General features: G+C 25.3%; 2 protein-coding genes across 5 annotated transcripts in view; one reads left to right on the forward strand and one right to left on the reverse strand.

Moving 5' to 3' along the window:
- The window catches only part of LOC129614678 (AP2/ERF domain-containing protein PFD0985w), a 12066-nt gene extending 6419 nt beyond the window's left edge, over positions 1-5647 (forward strand). For all 3 annotated transcript variants that reach the window (XM_055529477.1, XM_055529476.1, XM_055529478.1), the window contains exons 3-8: positions 1-803; positions 868-1845; positions 1909-2547; positions 2605-2882; positions 2957-4721; positions 4818-5647. The exon at positions 1-803 is cut by the window's left edge and continues 3586 nt beyond it. In XM_055529477.1, coding sequence (XP_055385452.1) covers positions 1-803; positions 868-1845; positions 1909-2547; positions 2605-2882; positions 2957-4721; positions 4818-5323 — 4969 coding nt within the window. In that variant the 3' untranslated portion in view covers positions 5324-5647. The remainder of the gene's footprint in view (positions 804-867; positions 1846-1908; positions 2548-2604; positions 2883-2956; positions 4722-4817) is intronic.
- A 137-nt stretch (positions 5648-5784) lies between these two features.
- LOC129614679 (fatty acyl-CoA reductase wat) overlaps positions 5785-21611 on the reverse strand; it is a 79688-nt gene continuing 63861 nt past the window's right edge. For both annotated transcript variants that reach the window (XM_055529479.1, XM_055529480.1), the window contains 8 exons: positions 11975-12422; positions 11448-11563; positions 10976-11370; positions 10809-10918; positions 10391-10586; positions 10070-10321; positions 9570-9827; positions 5785-8476 (listed from right to left, as the gene is read on the reverse strand). In XM_055529479.1, coding sequence (XP_055385454.1) covers positions 8371-8476; positions 9570-9827; positions 10070-10321; positions 10391-10586; positions 10809-10918; positions 10976-11370; positions 11448-11563; positions 11975-12098 — 1557 coding nt within the window. In that variant the 5' untranslated portion in view covers positions 12099-12422 and the 3' untranslated portion in view covers positions 5785-8370. The remainder of the gene's footprint in view (positions 8477-9569; positions 9828-10069; positions 10322-10390; positions 10587-10808; positions 10919-10975; positions 11371-11447; positions 11564-11974; positions 12423-21611) is intronic.

Genomic DNA, 21611 nt, shown 5'->3' on the forward strand with positions numbered 1-21611 from the left:
TCACGATAATAATAGTAATATTGGCAATATTAGCAGCAGAAATAATAATTATAATAACAATAATAGTAATGATGGTAATAATAATGCAAATAGTAACGATAATGAAAATACTAGCAATAACAATAATGAAAACAGTAACAGCAATGATAATAATGGTAATAATAATAATGAAAATAGTAATAATAATGGAAGTGATAGTGCTAATAATAGTAACGAAAATAATGATAATATTGGCAATGACGATAGTAATAATGACTTAACTAATATGCATATAAATAATAACAATATGATTCGTGAAAATCGTAATAATGATAGGAATAGTGACAATATTAATGATAATGGTAATGAAAATAATAACATGAATGTTAGTAATATTCATGGCTACAGTATTGATAATAATTCTAACAGTTTTCTTCTTCACAATTATAATAATAGCAATAATAATACCAATAACAATAACAATAAAAATAATAGTAAATTAAGTGCCAACAAGAATAATAAAAATGATAATGATAAAAATAACAAGAACAAAACATCAGCATTGGGCAAATCAAGTAAAGCAAACGAGTTTGATGATCAAAACTCGAAAGAGAGTGGGTCTAAATTACCGTCTTGGGATCAAAAAAACAATTTTCCAATAGAATCAATTTCTAATATCAATAAAAGTGATGTTACAGTAGATAGAAGTATAACTCCAAATAGTGTTGTTAATAGTATTGAAGCTGGACAATTGTTAGATCAGAATAATCCGATACAAAATCGTAATCAAACGATAAGCGGAAAGTCTTCTCTTGGCACATTAGGTATTATTTTTTAACTTGTATTGAAATGAAAATTTATTAATTAATAATAACATTTTTTTTAAAGGAACATCGAAAAATTCTTTAGAAAAAGCTTTACAAGCGGCAAATACAGTAAATACTGGTCCAATAAGTCCAAATTTAGGTAACTTACAACCGTCTCTACAAGGAGTTAAAGTACCCGACGAAAACTTAACACCACAGCAGCGTCAACACAGAGAAGAGCAACTTGCTAAACTTAAGAAAATGAATCAATTTTTGTTCCCTGAGCATACTGGAGTTGGATCAGAATTTTTACCTAGAGGACCGAATGCTGATTCAACACCTGTCAATGCAGAGTTATTAATAGATACAAATGTTTCATCAACTGAATCAAAACTGCTTGGACCAATTGCATATAGTTCTGGGAATTCTAATGCGAATAATACTGTTTCAGGTGATCAATTAAATGTGCTTAATACAACCAGTATTCCACATGTTGTTTCAAATGAATCATCATCAGGCTTAATAACGCAACCATCCGGTATGACTTTAGCAAACAATTCTTTGCATAATAATGCAGTTCATCCATCTGGTGGAGTTCGAACTAGCATGCTAAATAATGGACGTGTATTATCTGCAAATTCTATGCAACGTTCAATAGGTTCATTGGAAAATAATAGAAATAATCCATCGGAAAACCTATCTGATAATAATAATGATAGTGGATTTGGCTTAATACCTGAGAGTCAAACTAACAGGAAAGTAGAAACTGAAAATAATTCGAGGGGATTAATGCCACCTGAAAATCAAATGCAAAATTTAATAAGACAAGGAATAACACATTTGAAGAATAAATGTGGAAGTAATGATGGTGTATCTAGTGCAGATTCTGCGGAGCATGTCACATCTAGACCTTCGAATAAATCTAATATGTCTGGCGTAATGGTACCAACGGGTGTAGGGCATGAGGAATGGAATAAATTTCAACATCAATACTACAAGGAAAGAGCAAAAACAAAATGCCATAATAATGGGCAAATCCTAGATAGTTCATCTATTCCAGGTTAGCTTCTTATGTCTCACTTTATTGTTTAATTTCTATAAAAAAATTCATGAAATTTTCAAGGTTTTTGCAACACAACTCAAAATATAACTGGAATCATACAAAGTTCACCACGACATATTTCCGGATCCAACCAAAAGAATATGCTGTGCGGTCCAAATAGTATTCCCGGAACAAATACAAATATGATAAAGCAAAATTCACAAAGTTGTCTAAAATCGAACGGAGGATCTTCATCTTCACCGCCTTTGCCTCCACCATATTATCAAACACCACGATCAGCTTCCGCACCGATGACTACTCAAAATTCTAATCCAGGAAGTCCAAATAATCCAAGCTCTAATTCTTCATTACCATCGCCTCGTACTACCACAGGAAGTGGAAGATTATCAAACTCTCCTTGCTTAGATAACATGAACTCTAGCCGTAATGTTTCAATAAATAGCACAATAGGAAATAAATCTATGACATCGAAGCAACAAGCTTCTCCAGCAAATTCAATCGCATTAGAATGTAGTAATACAATAGCTAATGATTCGCATGGTGTAGGAAATAATTTATCATATACCAATATATCAAATAATAGAAATTCGATTAGCCATAATAGTAATCCAAGCACACCGATTTCATCTCACTTATCACCAAATGCTAGTCTTAAAGATATCGAATTAAATGAAGGAAATTGTGGTAATTCTATTCTAGGTAAAATAAACAGCAATTTCATTAGATTATAAACATTTAACTTAAATTATAACACAGATCGAAATCGCATAAATGTTTCTGGATCTAGTTCTCTAGAACAATCTAGAACACCTTCATTTAACGGGGATCATTATAGTAATCCAGGTAGTAGCGACTCACGATTTCCACCAAATAGCAGTCCAAATGTAAACTTTTCGCCACCAACTAGTAATATATCCCAACAGCAAGGTACAAGTAATATAAATGTACAACTAATGAATGAAGGAAATACTGTTGACAAAAGCAAGGGTGACGCAAATTTGCAACAGTCAGGAGCAAAAATTAGTTTTATGGATGTAAGTAAAATTTTTTTTCTTTATATCTCGTAAGGTTTTTTTTATTACTACTTGATAAATTATAAAAATTATAGTCGTCTTCATCATCATCACCATCAACTAATATTTCAATTCGAAACAATAATACACCAGGAAATGTAAATAATAACGGACCAACAACAATAAAAGGTCATCATTTTGATCCAATATCATCTTTAGCCAAAATGTCAAAACAACTAACTAATACTGGCGCAAATGGATCTTTGAATGAACAGAATTTAGCAAATCAAAGTGGATTAATGGGATCAGTAATTGTACCGGAAGGATTTCCCAATAGTGGAATGTGCATGTTGGGGAGTAATATGTTAAATGTAAATGCCCCAAATGATGGAGATAATAATTTACGCTGCCAAGAAGGTTTCGATATGTGTAATAATTTAGATAATCCAAATTTTGGAAGCATACGAAATTGTCCAAATAATGTAAATCCATATTTTACAAATGGTCCTAATAACGGAATTTTAAATAATATGAGTAGATTTGGTGTTCCAATGATGGGTGCAAGATCCTTATCACCCAAAGCTCATGGGAATTCATTAGCTTTTCAAGGAAATCCAATGAATATGCAACCACTATGTCATAGAATAATGGATCGCAACACTTTAGGACCAGGAATAAGACAACAGCACTTGGGAAATCTGTACAATAATTGTACAAATATTCAAGTTAGAGCAAGTACACCGAATACAATTCAATATATGCCTGCTAGACCTCAAGTAGATAATAATCAGAACCCAAGATTACCACTTAGTTTAGATTTTTTACCACATTTTGGTAGTTCAGTTTTACAAGAAAGCAATGCTAACAACGATATTCGAAATCCTCTTAATAAAATTTCAACAACTTGTGAAGGAAATTCATCAAATTCATCATTCTATTCCAATTCAAATTCAATGTTAACAGAAGATATCAATATAAATAACAGAAGCGGAGTATCTGAAAAGTCAGTATCTAACGCGAACATGATAGGTATCGAGGGTAACAATTCTGGCAATATGGAAAATAACAGTAACAATATGGGAAGAAATTTTGAGACGAATAATTCTAATAGAAATAATAAAAACAGTACCAATATTAATAATAATAGCAGCATAGCCAACAGTAATAATTTAAATAAAGATAATAATAACACTAATGAAATTAATAGCGGCAATAATACTACTAATAGTAGTAATAATTATAACAGTAAAAACATTAATAATAACAGTAATAATAATAATAATAGCAGCAGTAATGACAATAATAATTCTAATAATAATAATAACAATAATAATAATAATAATGGTAATAGTAATAATAGTGGTAATAGCAATAATAGCAACAGTAATAATAATAGTGGTAATAATAATGTTAACAATAATAATAGTAATAACAATTTAACTGGTATGTCAATGCAAAATCACATATTAAATCAGCGTGGACTTCGTTCATCACCAACACAGAGTGGTATATTACGAATATCTGATAACTTAAATAATTGTCCAGATAATACAGGAAGACCCAGCAATGTCATGATGACTGGACCTTCCTTAGGCCAACATTATTTGTTTAATAATATTCCACCTTCAAATATATCATATCATAATTCTCAACATCCACATCATCAACATCATAGTCATTCTTCCCACCCACCACCACCACCTCCAGGAAGCCATCATCATAATATGCATCATCTTCATCATCATCATCAACAACAGCAATTCGGACCGAATAGTGGAAATGATCCTTCGCAGTTCGTATCTCAAATGTTTGCTGGTAATAATAATATAAATTGTGGACTACCCAATCGAGTTTCAAAAGGTACTTACTATAAAATAATTAAATTTTATATTAACAGTTAAATACAAATTTTTTTAAAATTATAAAAACTAATGTTCTTCTTTTTTCGAATTTAAGACGGTGGAAATAATATTGGCCTTAGAATTGGTATTAATAATATTGGTGGTGGTGGTAATATTTCTTGTACAGGTGGCATTGGTAATAATTCAACAAATTTTGAAACGAATCCAAATTTATTGAATAGAATTGATGATAATGATTTAATGATGGGAAATATTATCGGTAATCGTAACGATGAAATGACAAATAATCGATTTAGGCCACAACAACAGCAATTACATTCGCATCAGCAACAGCAACAATCATCACAATTTATTGGTCCATCAATTATCGATCCGAATTATGCACAACAGTATCATAATTTTCAGCAACAACTATATGCAACATCAATAAGAAGTAACAATAATAATAACAACAGTATTAATCATTCAAAACAATTACAACCGCCGCCATCAAATTTAATACCAGCATCATCATCGTCATCAACATCATGTGCTCATAACAACAATGGTAATGGAAATGGTAACTTATTAAATACCACTGGAGATATAAATAAAAATTAAAATATAAGAAAAATAATTGAAACAAAAAACAAACGAAAATTAAATTCAGGGAATTTTTAATTTAAAAAAAAAAATAGTACATATATTTAGATTTTCTTAATTATAATTGAAATAAGAAATAATTTTCATTTTTACAAAAAGAAAAATTTTAGAATCTTTTATTTTGTTTTATGTTAGAATATAAGATTTATTATGTAATTTATAAAATGAATCAATCGAAACAAAATTTTAAGAAAATAATAATTTTACCAATAAATAACTATGAAATAAATTTTTAGATTTTAAGTATTATATGTATATATATATGTACATAAATATACATATACATACACATATTAAGAACAAAATCAGATACATATATTTAGGGAAAAAATAAATAAATGTATAAGAAATTCTTACATCTCATAAAATAATTTCCTTCTTTTGTAAAAAATTAATTGGATATTTTACAAATCATTTAATAATAAATACATATAATTATTTAATAAAAAAAATGGTAATATTATTATAAAAAAAGTTAAATAAAATTATAATCAGGTTTTAAGCAAGATATTTTTTTATTTGGAGTATATAAAATGTATAAATACAGTTCATATCTCTCGATCACCAACAAAGGTGTTTTTGGTAATGCAATATGCTATCGCATTTCTAACTTAGAACTTAAATAACTTAGAAAACAGAAAGACGCAGCTGCAAAAACTACAAATTTGACATTACCATAAAAAATGTTTTTATTTATGAAATCTAATATTGTCACATATTTTTTAAGGTTTAAAAATGAAATCACAAAATTAACAGCCCTAAAATTGCGAATTTCATATTCAAAATTCCGAATTACTAAAATTCTTCTACGAATACTTGTAATAGAGTAATCATAAACTACGTTCGTAGCAAAAATAACCCTCCAAAGACTACGAAAGAAATAATCATAAATTACGTGCGTAGTAAAAATAATGCTCAAAAGCCTACGAACGAAATAATCACACGTGGCAAGCAATTTAAAGAGAATGGTTGTTTTAAATTTCAAAGTTTCCAATTTTTTGTTTAAAATTGAGTTCTTCCAACACAGCTACCATGAAAGGAAATGAACAAGAACGAAAAAAAGACTGCAAAACTCCGTTTTTAAAATATGTCCTTTTTTGTGAAAGTTATATAAATCAAATAACAAATAAATAAATTTTAAATAAACATTTGACAATTGAAATAAAATACTGATTTTGACACACCGAAATTGTTTTACTATTCCTGATTCATATTAATCTCTTCGAAAGGAATTGGTGATAATTTCAAAGTCATAAGTAAGTTCGCAATTGGTAGAATTTTACGAGACGAATTCATGATAGGGCTGTAAATATTTTATTATTTCCAGTTCACTGAAATATAAATTAAAAAGTTTTGTATAGCGCGTATATCCTTAAAATCATAACATGCCGTTATAGTTTTAAAACCAACTGCATTTTTTGACAGCACATGCAGTTCTAAATTGTCGTACAAAGAACATGTTTAGTACTAAGGCAGAATTGAATTAACAAAAAAACAAAAAGTCATGAATTTAAGTTATTCTTGTTAAATTATCAAATAATGAAATTACTAATAAGCCTCAGTTAGTACAGATCCTCCAAAACAGTTGAGTTTACTTTAACAATCCTTTAACAATCTTAATTGAAAAATCAATTTTATTGTTTTATGTATTTTAAAGATCATCGGATTATTTGCAAAGTAAAAGTAAAAATTTGCACTAAAAGGTACAATTTGACGATCGTCAAAAATAACTTGTCATAATCATTTTGACCCGTAAATCATGGTTTTATAATGTGTTGCTAACGCAGAAATTTGCAAAAATCAATGCAAAGCCGCATTTTTTTTTGTTACTGCAAGATGGTAAAATATTTTGTGTTTACAAGATGTCTGAGACGGAATCAAGGTATTTAATTGATTATATATTGATTAACTAAAGTTTTTAATAAAAATATGCTGTTTTATAGGATTCATCTTTTATTTTTGTTTCTTTTTTGTCTCAAACAGCGTCACTTTAATTTTTATAATGATTAATGACATATGCAAATAATTGCAACAACAGACGATTCTGACATCAATTACAGAAATCATGAACACATGATCGTCAAATCGTTGACAATTACAAAATATACCAAAAATTTTTAAAACGTATACTAAAATATCACTTTTTTTATAAATTGATACCAGATATAAATGCGACTTGCTCTTTACCTATACTTAACTTATATTTATGTATTGAAATAACCATACATATTTATTATTTTATGTTTATTATTTATATTTAAATAAATTGATGATGCTCGGATATAACAAAGTTACCCAAATTTTTTAATATCAAAGATTTGAATAAAAAAAGTTATATTCATTAAATATGCGTTCGACGATCTTTAAAATTCAGAACTTCAAGATCATAAATTTTTACTGCTTAGATATCGTGTTCACACTGAAAAATCAAATCGTTGAATTTGCAAAAATTAGAAAAATTCACCTAACATTAAAGCGGTATTTATTTAAATGCTATTTTGTGGATGCGTGAGTTTGTTAATATGTTGACAAAGTTACATTATTTTCATTGCTTGATCCATATTTAACGTTTTTTTATATTAATCATCCGTAATCGACTGACTATTGACTTTGAATATTTTTTACAGGCTCAAAATGATTACACAAAATAATAAACTGAGACCTTAAAACGTTACTATTGTAATCACCTTAATCCTTATTTTATTTTTTTAAATGAAATTTTAATAGCTTTTTTTAAACTTTTTTTATAATTTTTCTTTTCAATCTAATTAATTAATTTAATAGTTTTTATTTTTGTTTTGTTTTTTTTTATAATTCAATTTAATTTCAAAATAAAATAACAAATAAATATACAATTTTTTTAAATATAATGTAAGTATATATATATATATATATATATGTATATACATATATATGCATGTATGTATATGTATATATTTTTCTTTTTAATTATTTTACAAATTAATTAATTATTTAAATTTTTTAATTTTAATTTTAAATGATTTTTAATAGGATCTATTGATTGGAAGTAATGACGATAATATTGCCCAACATACTTTAATTAAAATCCCAATAATAATACATTTAACACACTGATGAAGCCAATATAACCTAAAAGAGAAAAGAAGAAATATTAAATAAAAATAATTGGTAACAGTCATAAGAAATTTAATTATCTATATAACAGAGTCTATTATATAGAGATAGTCTATTAAATAGACTATCTTTATCAAATGCAATCAAAATGTATAAAGTGATAAAACCGCATTTTGAGTAAGGTTCATCTGTCCTGTTTTTAAACAAATGAAAATCAGACTGCAACAAATGCAAAATAGGGGAATGCGGACTGTTCTTAAGCTTAGTAGGTATTCATCTATTAAAATTATGTTAGAAGCGCTAAAGTGGTTTTTAGGTGGTATTTAGGTGGTTAAATACTGTTGAGCTGTACTGTTTTAAAATAAAAAATAATATGTTTCCTAAATATCTATGTGAAAAAATCTTGTATAATAAAGCAGTACATTATTATAGGATGAGAAACAATTTAAATTTTAGATTAGGAAATGTTAGAACAACTTTTAGTCAAAATATGCTTATGTATAAGGGTTTGAAAATGTTTAACAACATGCCGAAATAAAAAACATAACCAATGTGAATTTATTCAAAAGTAAACTTAGTATTTATATTAAACCAAAAGGCTAATTTCAAAGAATTATATAATAATGTGATTAGATATTTAGATGTATGTAGCAATATCTAATTGCTAAATATTTCATATAAATTTTTATTATAATTTTTGTGGTACTTATTTACACCTTGTTAAAATATTTAAATGATTTTCCTTAATAACCAGGTTTTAAGTATAAGATTTTAAGTAAGGTTTAAAGATCAGATACGTAAAGTAAAATAAAATTAATAATATCGTTCCGAAACTATATTCAGTCGTACATTAAAAAAATAAAAATTCGGAAATGGAGCGATGTCGACTCGTAGAGCACTTGTTTAAGGTACTGGCAGTTTTAGACTCTGCAGGAAAAAAAAATAGGAATCGTTCATACACCTTCTCTTAGGTTGTGAAACTTTGAACATGAGAAGGAGCTTCAGAAGGGCTTTATCTTGATAGCAGGGGAGACTGCGAAGAATTAATCCGAAAAGATAATTGGATTTTAAAAAACAAAAGTTAAATAATCATAGTTTTTGTTTTTACCTATGCCAACGTATTAATGCTTGTGGAATTGTTTCAAGTGGATCGTGTAATAAATATTGCCTTATGCCACGAAAATAATGTTGTAAAAATAAATCCCAATTTAATTGACTCATATCAAAGAAGAATATTTCTTTATCTTTTTCGTCTAATTTATCCCAAAGATTTGTAACATTTTCAATATTATATTCCCATTGTCTCATTGAAAAATATTCAATAACATGCATGAAACGATGAATTTTTTTGTAAGTATTTAATAATCTAAAATTATATAAAAAACATATAAATATAGTATAGAATATATAAAATAGTTATCCGTGATTTCAAAATTTCAATAATACGGTGTTTAATATAAAATTCAGCAATTACAACTAGTAATTGAATTATTAACACAGAATATTATTGCATAAAATTGAAATGACGAAATTCTTCAATTTTGCTTTATTCAGCAATTGGATATGAATTACAGTTATAAACTTATAGTTTTTTAATGATAAATTTACCTTGGCTTTTTACCTATACATACACATACAGTATCAAATATTATAGCTGGAACATAATGTAAAAATAATACACTTATCATATGTTTTAGCCAATTTGGATTATTAGAATAACACAAATACCAGATTGCCTTTAATGTTGGATACATCAAACCATATTTTGTTGTTTTCGAAGTAAAATTACCCCATGTCATTTCATTGTCTTTTGATGTACAAAAATTATATACAGGTATATCTTGATTCATTTTTATTGTACTAAAAAAATTTAATGTAAAATATTTTTGAAAATATTAAGATGTACATTCATATTGTATATAATTTTACCTATATCTTTGGGCTATATCCCAGGCTGATGCAATAATACTATTGACACATAAATCAACTGGTACCATATTAGCAGCAGAATTTGGATCACATCGTAATGTTCTTATGATACCAGTACCAGCACCGGCAATAACACCAGTTGGTCCATAAAAATTATCAATCCAACCGCATACGGGATCACGATATGTTGATATAACTGTCAAATTAAAAATTTTTGTAATAAAATAATAAAATTCTTGACTTCAATAGATTACAGTAATACTATATCCAATATACAATTCAAATTTATAGGTTGTAATTGACGAATTGTTTATAAATACAGTAATACTGTTATGGTATGAAGTCTGGGTATATTGCAATACATAAAAATTAATGTATATAATTATTAAAAAATTAATTAAAATATAGGAGATTATACCTATGCCCGGCCGAAACATTCCAACTGGAAGTGATTTACCATATTGATTAATTACATCTTCTGCAATTGCTTTGGTGAATGTATACGTATTTGGCCATTTATCTAGCAATCTATGAAAGATTATTATATTTATATATGAAAAATATATATATACATTATATACTTACATAGGTGTAATAGTATCTAATAATTTATCTGAAGTATATTCTGTTAATAACATCATATTACCAGAATCAATTGGAGGTTCATAAAATTTTTCTTCAATTTTATTTAATGGACATTGTGTATATGCCGTTGATATATGTACAATACTTTTTAAATATTTCATTTCACTACATATTTCTATGATATCTTTACATGCCTGTACATTTATTTGCATTGCAATTTTTAGTTTTTCATCAAAACGTACTGTTGCTGCCATATGAAAAACAATATTAACACGATCTATTAACATTTGACGATCTGTTAATGTTAAACCTAAACCCGGTACCATACAATCACCAGATATACCTTGTATTCTATGACGAAATTTTGGATTTTTTTTTTTCATTATATTGAAAATCTATAATTTAAAAAAAAAAACGTTAGAAAATAATTAAAATTTTATAATTAAAAGCAAATTTTGTTTATTTAACTTACAGGATCGTCAAATATTTCTTCGACTCTGGTGTGTACATCTTTGCTTTTTTTGTTTCGAATTAATAGGAATATGTTTCCGAAACCGGGGCATGATGTAAATAATTTATTTAATAAAACTATACAAAAAAAAGGAAAATAAAAATATTAGTAAAAGAAGAGATCAAAGAAGACTTATATTATGTATTGCTATATAAAAAGATTTATGGGCAAGTAAAACTTTATTAGGCCGTAAAGAATTTCTATTTGCGCTTTTACGTTAAGGCACCATTCCGACCTTTTAAAATTAATATTTATTTCTAACTCGAAAGAGAGTTTATGACTTAAAATTTGCAAAAGTAAAATAAGAAAAGTCTTTCACGTCGCAGAATATTCTTTTAAGCTCTGCCAATTTCCATTCCAATAGTTTTACTTGCTTGTGAAAGTTTATACAATATACAAATATATAATAAAGCCAGTTGCACCCTGTATTTATTATATTAGAGAAAATATAAAAATAATATAATTGTAAAAAATTGTTTTCAACTTACTTTTACCTAAAAAACCTGTACCACCTGTTATTAATATATTTGCTCCATAATAAAAATTTTGTAGTGGCGTTAATTCTTCTTCAATATTATATTCATTTAATATTTTCATAGTATTAATGTACATACTAATTTATTAATTTTTGTTGTCATAACTTATAAATTAAATTCATATCTTTTTTAATATTGTTTTTATATATATATTTTATAATTTAAATACTCAAAATATCAATTATAATTTTTAAAGAGTAACATACATATATAAATAAGTAAACTATGAAATTGTATAAATTATTAATTAATATATTTTTTTGAAAAATCTACTTTTTCTGCATATTTTAATTATATTTACGGTATTGCATATATTTAGGTGTAAGTATAACAAAATTATTTTATATTTAAGCTTTTTCTAGAAGTATTTTTTTGTTTTTTTTTTGTTTGCTGAAATATTCTGAAAATAATAAAAGAAAATTTTTAATAAAAATTAATTATGAAAATAATGATATATATATAATATATAAGAGCAATCATAGTCTTGTCCAATATTAATACTACAACTAAATGCTGTAACCTACAAAATTTCTCTTAATTAATTAAAATTTCAAATGAATGAATGGAGTGGTGATCACTGCAGTATATTTTATTTATATTGCTGTTAATATGTACCGTTGTATTGAAATTTTCCATTAATCCAAGATTAAAATTAAGTTTTGACACATGACAGTAACACGTAACTGTTGGAAAAAAAAATGTTTTTTACGTTACAGAAGAATGTTTTATATAGAGCAGCCGTTGGCAAAATACGGCCCATCATTCTACTTCCAAGAAATTCATCATTCTACTTTCAAAAACTTTAAGAACTCACTCATAAATAACAAATATAGGTACATAAAATTCCATACAAGTTTATTATTTGTCAAAACAAAACATTCAATAAATAGGTAATGTACGAAATTCGAGCGGGCCATACTCATACTCACATAAGTAGTACATATTTGAACATAACCCACAAAAGTTTGCCGATGATTGATGTAGAGCGTTTACATTTACCAAAATATGGAATAATATAATATGTACGTACTATTATTTTAAATGAAAGTTGTTTTAAATGAAAATAGTCTCAACTATCAAAACATTTAAATGCAATTTTGTGTACCATATATATACAAGTTTGTTTTTGACGGTATTTTATAAGCGGTTTAAAAGTCACAAGTCATGTGTCTTGTAGAGTTGCACTGAAGTAAAATTTGTAAACTGAATATTGTTTTTGTTAAGCCCCTCATAGCTATAAGTATTTTTTATATGCAGAAAAAATCTGGTCCTTTTTTTCGAAAAAGAGTATATTTGCACTGCCCCCCAAACCCACCGCCAAAATCAAATCATTTTTTTGCTAGAAATTGATCAAAGAACCATCCCTGAAACTATTTGCTTGAACCACCTTATGCGAAACATCTTGTATATGTATATATTAAAGTTAAATTAAAATAATATTTAAAAAATTAAGAAATATTAAACAAATTACACTCCGTGATTATATATACAATAGTTTTTCGAGTGTTAAAAGGAATTTACACAAAACCATGTGTATGTAATTCATAAACATTTTTAATAGTTAATAAGAAAAAATTTATGCAAGTATATATACATATGTATATATATGTGCACATAGAACAAAATAGAATATACTCAAGTACTTTGAACATCATACATATTTAAATGAAGAAAAACAATAAAAACAAAAACATGGAAAAAATGTCAATACCGTAAAAGTATTTATACAAGGAATTTTATGGAGAAAACAATTTCAATTGTATGTACATATACAACATACATATATGTATATGTACATATTTTATCCAATGAAAATTAAATAATTAAAATGATCTTTTATTTGCATTCTCTTATATTTATTCAATTATTCAAAAATTCTACAATTATTTATTCTTCACACAATTTATTATTAATATTTATTTTTCTCTTTTTACTTTTTCTTATTTTTTTATATAATATATTTATAAGTACGCACTTAATTTATATTAAAATATTTCTTCAATTACATAAATATATACACTTAATATACAATGTGTTGTATGTACATACTTATAAGATAAATGAAAAAAAAATTGATAAGTCAATAAAAATGTGAAGAATTCAAGCGATCTTTTCAATTAGTTTTCAATAATAATATTTTTTTTTTAATTTTATTTAATTTTATATATACATACATACATATGTATTTAGCTTACATATTTACGTAGATTTGTAAAATACAAATTAACATACAATTTTTAGATGGGAAACAACTTCGGTAAATAACATTTTGAAAACATGTAATTCGAAAGAGCAAAATTCTATTCACAAAAGAAAAAATTTGAAAGACCCCCCCCTAGACTTGACAATAGATAAATTTGAATGCTGTTCGAGATCGTAATAATTTTCCTGTATACCCGCTTACACTATGTTGAGTGAACTTAATTTTGAAGAAAATTGTAATTAGCGGAAAATATGAATTGTCTAATCTTAAGTAATCATTAAATATAGGTTTTGAATTTTGATCTTAAACTACGATCGATCAAATTTGTAGAGAAGCGAGATGAAAAACCAAAACTAGCTTAAAATTGCACTAAAGCGCAATGCACTGTATCAAATACCTATTTCGCACACGCCACATAATGTGTACTTCACTGCGTAGATCAAAGTATGTATGTATGTACTTATAAATTTCAAAAGGCAAAAATAAATTCTGATGGAGCCTATAAAATGAATTAATAAAAGAGAAATAGGTATATGTTTTCATATGAGCAGCAAATTTAAATTTACATATTTTATTTGAATGAGGGCAAAAAAGATACAATAATTAAGCGAGTTTTATTCAAAAAATAGACTTAGAACTATTTTGATCTGAAGTACCCATGTTATATCGAATATATGTGTGTATGTATATATAAACCAACGTATAGCTTCATTTAGTGTTGTATAAATTCATAAAGTCCTATAATGTAGTTTGAGAATAAAGATGTCTGTGATAAAATTAAATAATAATAAATTCAAAAAACAAAGAAAAAAAATGTCTGTCGTCTTTTTTGTTTATATTTGTTTCTTTTTTTTTTTTTTTAAGAAATGACGGTTGATTTGAATTTATTTACAGCCATCAGGTTATTTAAGAAAAATAAAATCTTTTTTATTATTCATATTAAATATTTTTGTTTTGAATAAAATTTCAGAAAGGAATCAAAATAGCATTCTCATTAGAATTACTGGAAAAGGAGGTGAATCAACCCCAATTACATAGGTCACCAGAAACTAAAAAAAAATCGATCCATATAAAAAGTACCTACATAAAATTTATTTCTATTGGTGTTATTACTATATGTCAGAGTGGCCGCGTTGATTCCCCCCTCACAGTGCAGAACAGTACGGTACAGTAAGTAGCTTTATTAAAAATATGCAAAACTAACATCAAAAGCGTCAATCAAATTTTAATAAAAATACAATTATTTCTAAATTGATGAATCAAGTCAAATTGACGTAAAATTTTCAGTATTTATTTTTTTTTTTTATAATTTATATGAATAATATGTAGATATGTATATAAATTAGTGTAAGAAATAAAATTAATTTGAAATTAGAATTTGTATAAATATTTAATTCATGACTTGTTTTATTTTTAAATTTATTTAAAAATTTAAAAAATAATTAAAATAAATTAAAAAACACATCAGGTAGACAAAAGACACATTAAAAATAATTTGTTTTTTTTATTTTTATTAGTGTTTTTTTTCTTCTTTCGCTTTTTTTCATTCATTTTTGTTTCATTCATCATTACCTTATTTAATTCTTTAAAAAAAAATTTATACCTATAAATTTAAAGTTCTGCGTTTAAAATTAGTATACAAAAGACATGTGTATGTACATATTTGAATCAATTATGTATGTGTATATGTATTGATATATAGGCTAAGAAAAAGTAAAGATATTTAATTTTAAATATGTTACATGTCTATCTACAAAGAGTATACAAATTACTCAAAAGAATCTAATTTTTGCAAGAACAAAGTGAGGGTGTGCAAGGCCATCTTATTAGATAGAAGAGAATTCCTCAAGAAGATGGGCGGCGATCATATTAAATGTCTTATTAAGTGCAAATATAAAAAATTTCTTTGCTATTTAAAAAATTTATGCAAGAAATGAACATTCGGGATTCTTAAACGAACATTTGGTCAAATTGATCCGCTAAAAGAGAGAAATGGTATTAGGACCTACATTATATAGAGTGAAATGTAAAGGAATTTCGAAATTTATTAATACTTAATTTTTGGTGATCTTAATAATTCATTATAATTGTGTTTTTATAAAAATTATGATATCTTAACTTATTAGAAATTAAGGTAGATATCATAAATTAAGATTTTAGAAGAGTGTAGCGTGCGTATATTCAAAGACTCTTGATTGTAAAATTGCAGTAAAACGGTTTTAATATACATGCATATAATTGAACTTGAAAGTTATAATTGCTGAATTGTGTATCGCAGATCTAAAATATTACTGAAATTTTCAATTCACGATATACATACATACACGTGTATTTCTATATTTTTTGTACGCGTATGAATGTATGTATGTATTAAAACTTTGAAGAAACTTTGTATTAATCAAAGAAATTTTTGAAAGAATTCGAATTTTTAAGAGTCATATAGCAAAAATCAATGTACACAAATTAAAAAATTCATAAAAAGCCAAACCAAGACAGAAAAAAAAAACAAACTGAATTTTATAAAAAAAAGCCAATTAAAACGGTAAATATTTACAAAAATAAAAGCATTACAATGGAATATCAGAATGTTTATTGAACGGTATTTGTTTTTTATTTTGCTATCATTCTCTTCTCTGATTTTTTTATGATTTCCAAAAAAAAAAAACTGGCTTTTATATTTTCATTTAATCGGCGCTTTACGTATGTAAATAGGTTTTTCAGCTCTTCATGTCTTCAAATAAAACCGGAATTTATTAAAAAAAAAATTTTTTTTTTCTTTTGAGAAATTTTTCTTTTCATTATTTTTTTTTTTTAATATTTGCTTCTTTTTTATTACTTTCTTTCTTGAAAGGAAAAGTAACTTATGTATATTTTTTTATTAATTTTTTCATTTATCATAAAAGTGAATGACAGAGTTACCATAATAATGCGATTTTCTACATTCATACATATACATAAATATTACATAAATTTTTATCTATAAAAATAAATGTTTTTTCTTCAAAATTGCAACAATACGGTATAAATACACAATTCAGCCCGCGAGTTTATAATTGTGCCTTAATATCGTATTGAGGCAGAATTATAAACTCGCGGTTTCCAAAGTGTTATGCTCTCATAATTAGTTTTCATTTAATAGTTTCAATTATTCCTGATTTCAAAATTATATTTATATTCGGTAGTAATACGGAATTCAGTAATATGTTAAAGTCAGGATAATATTTAAAAGCCTTATAATAGCAGAAATGCAACAATAGTAAATACATATACGTATACATAAATATATAACATAAACGTAACATATGTATAATTTATCTGTACGTAACTGTAAATTTTCAATATACGTTATGTAATTATGGTAAAACTATATTAGTGCATAATTCCGCTTATGCGTTGCAAATGCTGAATTGTGTAATGTAAATGATGTAATTTGTTACAATAAAAATTAATTTTTTTTATTTCGAAACTCTGTATAGGACTTGAATTACACTATTAATTTTTTCAATCTTCCTACATCATATTTATTAATAAAAATGGCTTTAAAATTGCTAAGCAAATAAGTAATTTATTTAATAAATTATTTTTTTTTGTCTCAGATCACCGTCGCCTATGTGTATATACATACATACATATGTCTGTACTTAATAATTTTGAAAAATTGCTTGTAAATTGCGATGTTACATTTTTTTTTATAGATGAGATTTAATTTCAATTTTTTCGCATATAACTAATAATTAATAATTTAGTCGAATATAAATACATATATACATATGTGTACTCGTATCTATAAATATTGCGATACAATGGTATTTGTATATAAAGTTAACACTTTAATTCTTACATAAAAAATAAAAAAAAGTTACTCAAATCTGTGGTTTTGAATATGCGGCCATCAGATTATTTTGAGCGTTTCATGTTTCTTCATTTTGATTTTGAGTATATGAGAATTTTTTTATGTTGATTTAAAAATAAATTTCAATAAGTACTCATTTTGAAGTTTTCGCAAAATATTCAATATTATTGAACTAATTGAATTATAATAAATTATAAAGAATTGCTGAAAGAATCAAAATCGAATTTTTTTTTTTCAGACCCCTAGAAATATGCAAAAAAATCAATTTCGAGCATATAATTCGATTTTCGAAAAAATTGCGCTTAATGGGTTTTACTTCTACAAAACCAACACTAAAAAAAAGTAAAAAAAAAATAATTTAAATATAAAAATTTTATGTATGTATGAACGTTATGTTTAAAAGATTTTGATGTAAATAAAGTAAATATTAGTTTTTGAATTTGAATATTTTGAATCAATAAATCAACATTTTATTGTAAAAATAAGAAAAAGAAATAAATTTGATGGAGATTAATTTGATGAAGTGGGAGCAAATATACATGGTAGCCGTTTTTAAAAAATAAATAACGAAATTAATAGAATTAAATCAGATATTTTCTGTTCTGTAACGCGTACAAGAATGGCGTCTACTAAAATGCCGATTCGAAATGGTTTTTCAAAATGTTTTCAAATAAATGGATTGTACACAGCTTTTCAAAATTTTCCCAACGATAAACCGGTGAGGACTTATATTTGATAAGTTTTCGGAAATCGGAAACAAAATCTATAAAAGTTTAAATTAAAGTAAAATATTTAAATTTTGAAATTCTATTTGCAATTGGGATAAAATATAGGCAAAATCTTCGGCCTATGGTAACACTTTAAATATTTCTTAAGCGGGGAAAGTTTCTTTCTTTTCAAGCATTTTTCTTTGTGTCTTGTAAGTATACACAAAAATTTTATATAATAATTTATGTATAGAGGTACCATCCGTAAAATGTCTGAAAATTGAAGTAATAAAAAGAGACAAACAATAATAAAGACGAAAAAAAAGAGCAAACAAAAAGAAAATTTTTTGGAGAAATTTTTGAATTATAGATGGCAATATTCCGTGCACACAAACATTCTTGCAAAGTTTTAATATAAAAAGTTTTTGTTATAAAAAAAAAAATTTTTATGCGTTATTAAAATTTAAAAAAATTTTTTTTTATACATAAAAATGTAAAAGTTTAAAGAAATTTTTGGTTTTTTATTAATTTACACATAAATTTACACATAGATAAATATATACATAATATGCGTGTCATGAAATGTGGATGCATATATTACACACGCTTTGATATTATGCAAGTGGGCATATAACAAAATATATTTACATTAAATATATACATATGTGTGAAAGATGATGCTCCAATGCAAACCTTGAATGCGGAACCATTTATTTGCACATTTTATATATTTACGTACATACATACATACAATTCTAATATATGAATTACTATAATATTGTATTACATTATACAATTCAGCAATACAGTTCTTATAAGCTGAATTTCAAAAATAATACAGATAATCGAGAAAAAAAAAAAGTTGAAATCAGCTTATAAATTCTAATTGCTGAATTGTGTAATTGATAAAATTTTATAGTTCTAATATCACGGTACATACTCAACCTCCGAAAGAATTTTTTTTGAAGAGAAATTGAAGAGATCTTATACAAAATGCAGAAAAGGAAAAAAGGGAGAAAGATGAGTGGGAGGCCTTTTTGATTTTTTTTTGAAGATAAAAAGGCTAGTTTGGCAAATCTATTTATCTATGACTTAAAAATTTGTCATAATAGCGTTATTTATACGTAATTCAGCTAATGAATTACAATTGTAAATGTAATGTTTTTAATTTTTTTTAAATGTATTTTGATATTTTTATTATTTTTTTTGTATTTTTTGCATATACAAAAATTGTATATTGCATATAAATTGTATTGAGAATAGGGCGGGGGGAGGTTTTCTATGTATTCATTTATTTACTCTTCTGTATTTTATTATTTCAATTACACAATTTTTCTTCAAAAATTACATTTTTTTTTTAAATTGTTTAAATTTTTTACATTTTTATTATTTTTCTTGTGTTTCTTTTTTTTTTATTTGAATATGTGGGTTTTCAATTTGTTTATCTTTTTGGTTTTTTTCTTTTTCTCAAAATTCTTGTCTTAAAAAATGTTATGAAAGTTTAAAAAAAAATTTTTTTTAATTAAAATTAAGGGGGGGGGGGTGATAATCATAGTGGTTTCACAATTACACCAAAACTGTAATTTGTTTGTCTTTTGCTTTTATTTACTTATTAATCATTTATTATTATTAATAATCATTATTATTAATTTTAATAAATGTCCCCGAATCTATTGTTGTCCTGAACATTTTATTCTTGTTTTTAAGTAATTACTTTTTTTCAAAAAATTAAGTAAATAAAATATTAAATGACGGGGTCTTTGTTACTTTATTCCGAAATCAAAATAATTTTTAAATAATTTAATAAAACCTTTACTGTTGGGCGCAGACTAGCCTCCTAGCGCCACTTTTATTTCAAATTGTAAAATGTTTAAAATTTTAAATATTTTTTTAATAAAAATTATTTTGTAATTTTTTGATTTTTCTGCATAAATATATATTAGTTCGCTTAAAATAACACAATTTTTACTTGCCATTATGAAAAGAGCAATTAAATTTTAACCGTTTTAAATATATTATTCGCAATTATTATATAAAAATGTATTATCCAATATGTCAAGTGAAATTTCTCTATATAATGTTATTTTTATAATAATTATTTACTTTGTAATATTGTTATTATGTGTTATTATGTTAAGTAAATAGAATACATACCTATATTTTTATAATCTATTTCTGAATTAATAAAATTTACAATATTTAGCATTTTTGTAGATTGATGGGAAATTTAATTATAATCAATAATATGTTAATGCTGATTAAATTCACAATTTTTCTGAATTTTTTATTTAATCAGTATTATAAGTTAAATTGTGTTACTAATATCATTAATATTAACTGCATTTCAGAAATCAACAGGTAGTATAATTTAACGTATAAAATTAAATGTACATACATATGTATGTATAAATTTTAAAAACAACTAACAAGAACTGAAACTGGAACTAATGTATGTATATATAAATATATAGTAAACAATATTATTTTGTGAATTAATTTGGTAAGGCTGTGTATTCTTTTTTTAATACCTTGATTCCCAAAATTCGGTAATTCGGTATTAATACATAATTTACACTTATAAGCTGAATTGTTTATCAATGCTGTATTACTGCATTTTGGAAATTAAGGATACTTATGTCCTTTTTAATTAAATCCCAAAATAAATTTTTATAATGTACTCTTTTTTATAAAATTAAAAAATTTAAATACGTACGTATGTATTGTATTATATGTATGTATATGTAGATGCTTTGTATAAATGAAAAATTGAAAATTTATACCTACATACATAGTTATTTCGTGTAAAAAAGAAACCGTTTTGTTTTT

This window comes from Condylostylus longicornis, unplaced genomic scaffold, assembly GCF_029603195.1.
Source record: "Condylostylus longicornis isolate FDR11 unplaced genomic scaffold, ASM2960319v2 ptg000116l, whole genome shotgun sequence".
Lineage (NCBI taxonomy): Eukaryota > Metazoa > Arthropoda > Insecta > Diptera > Dolichopodidae > Condylostylus > Condylostylus longicornis.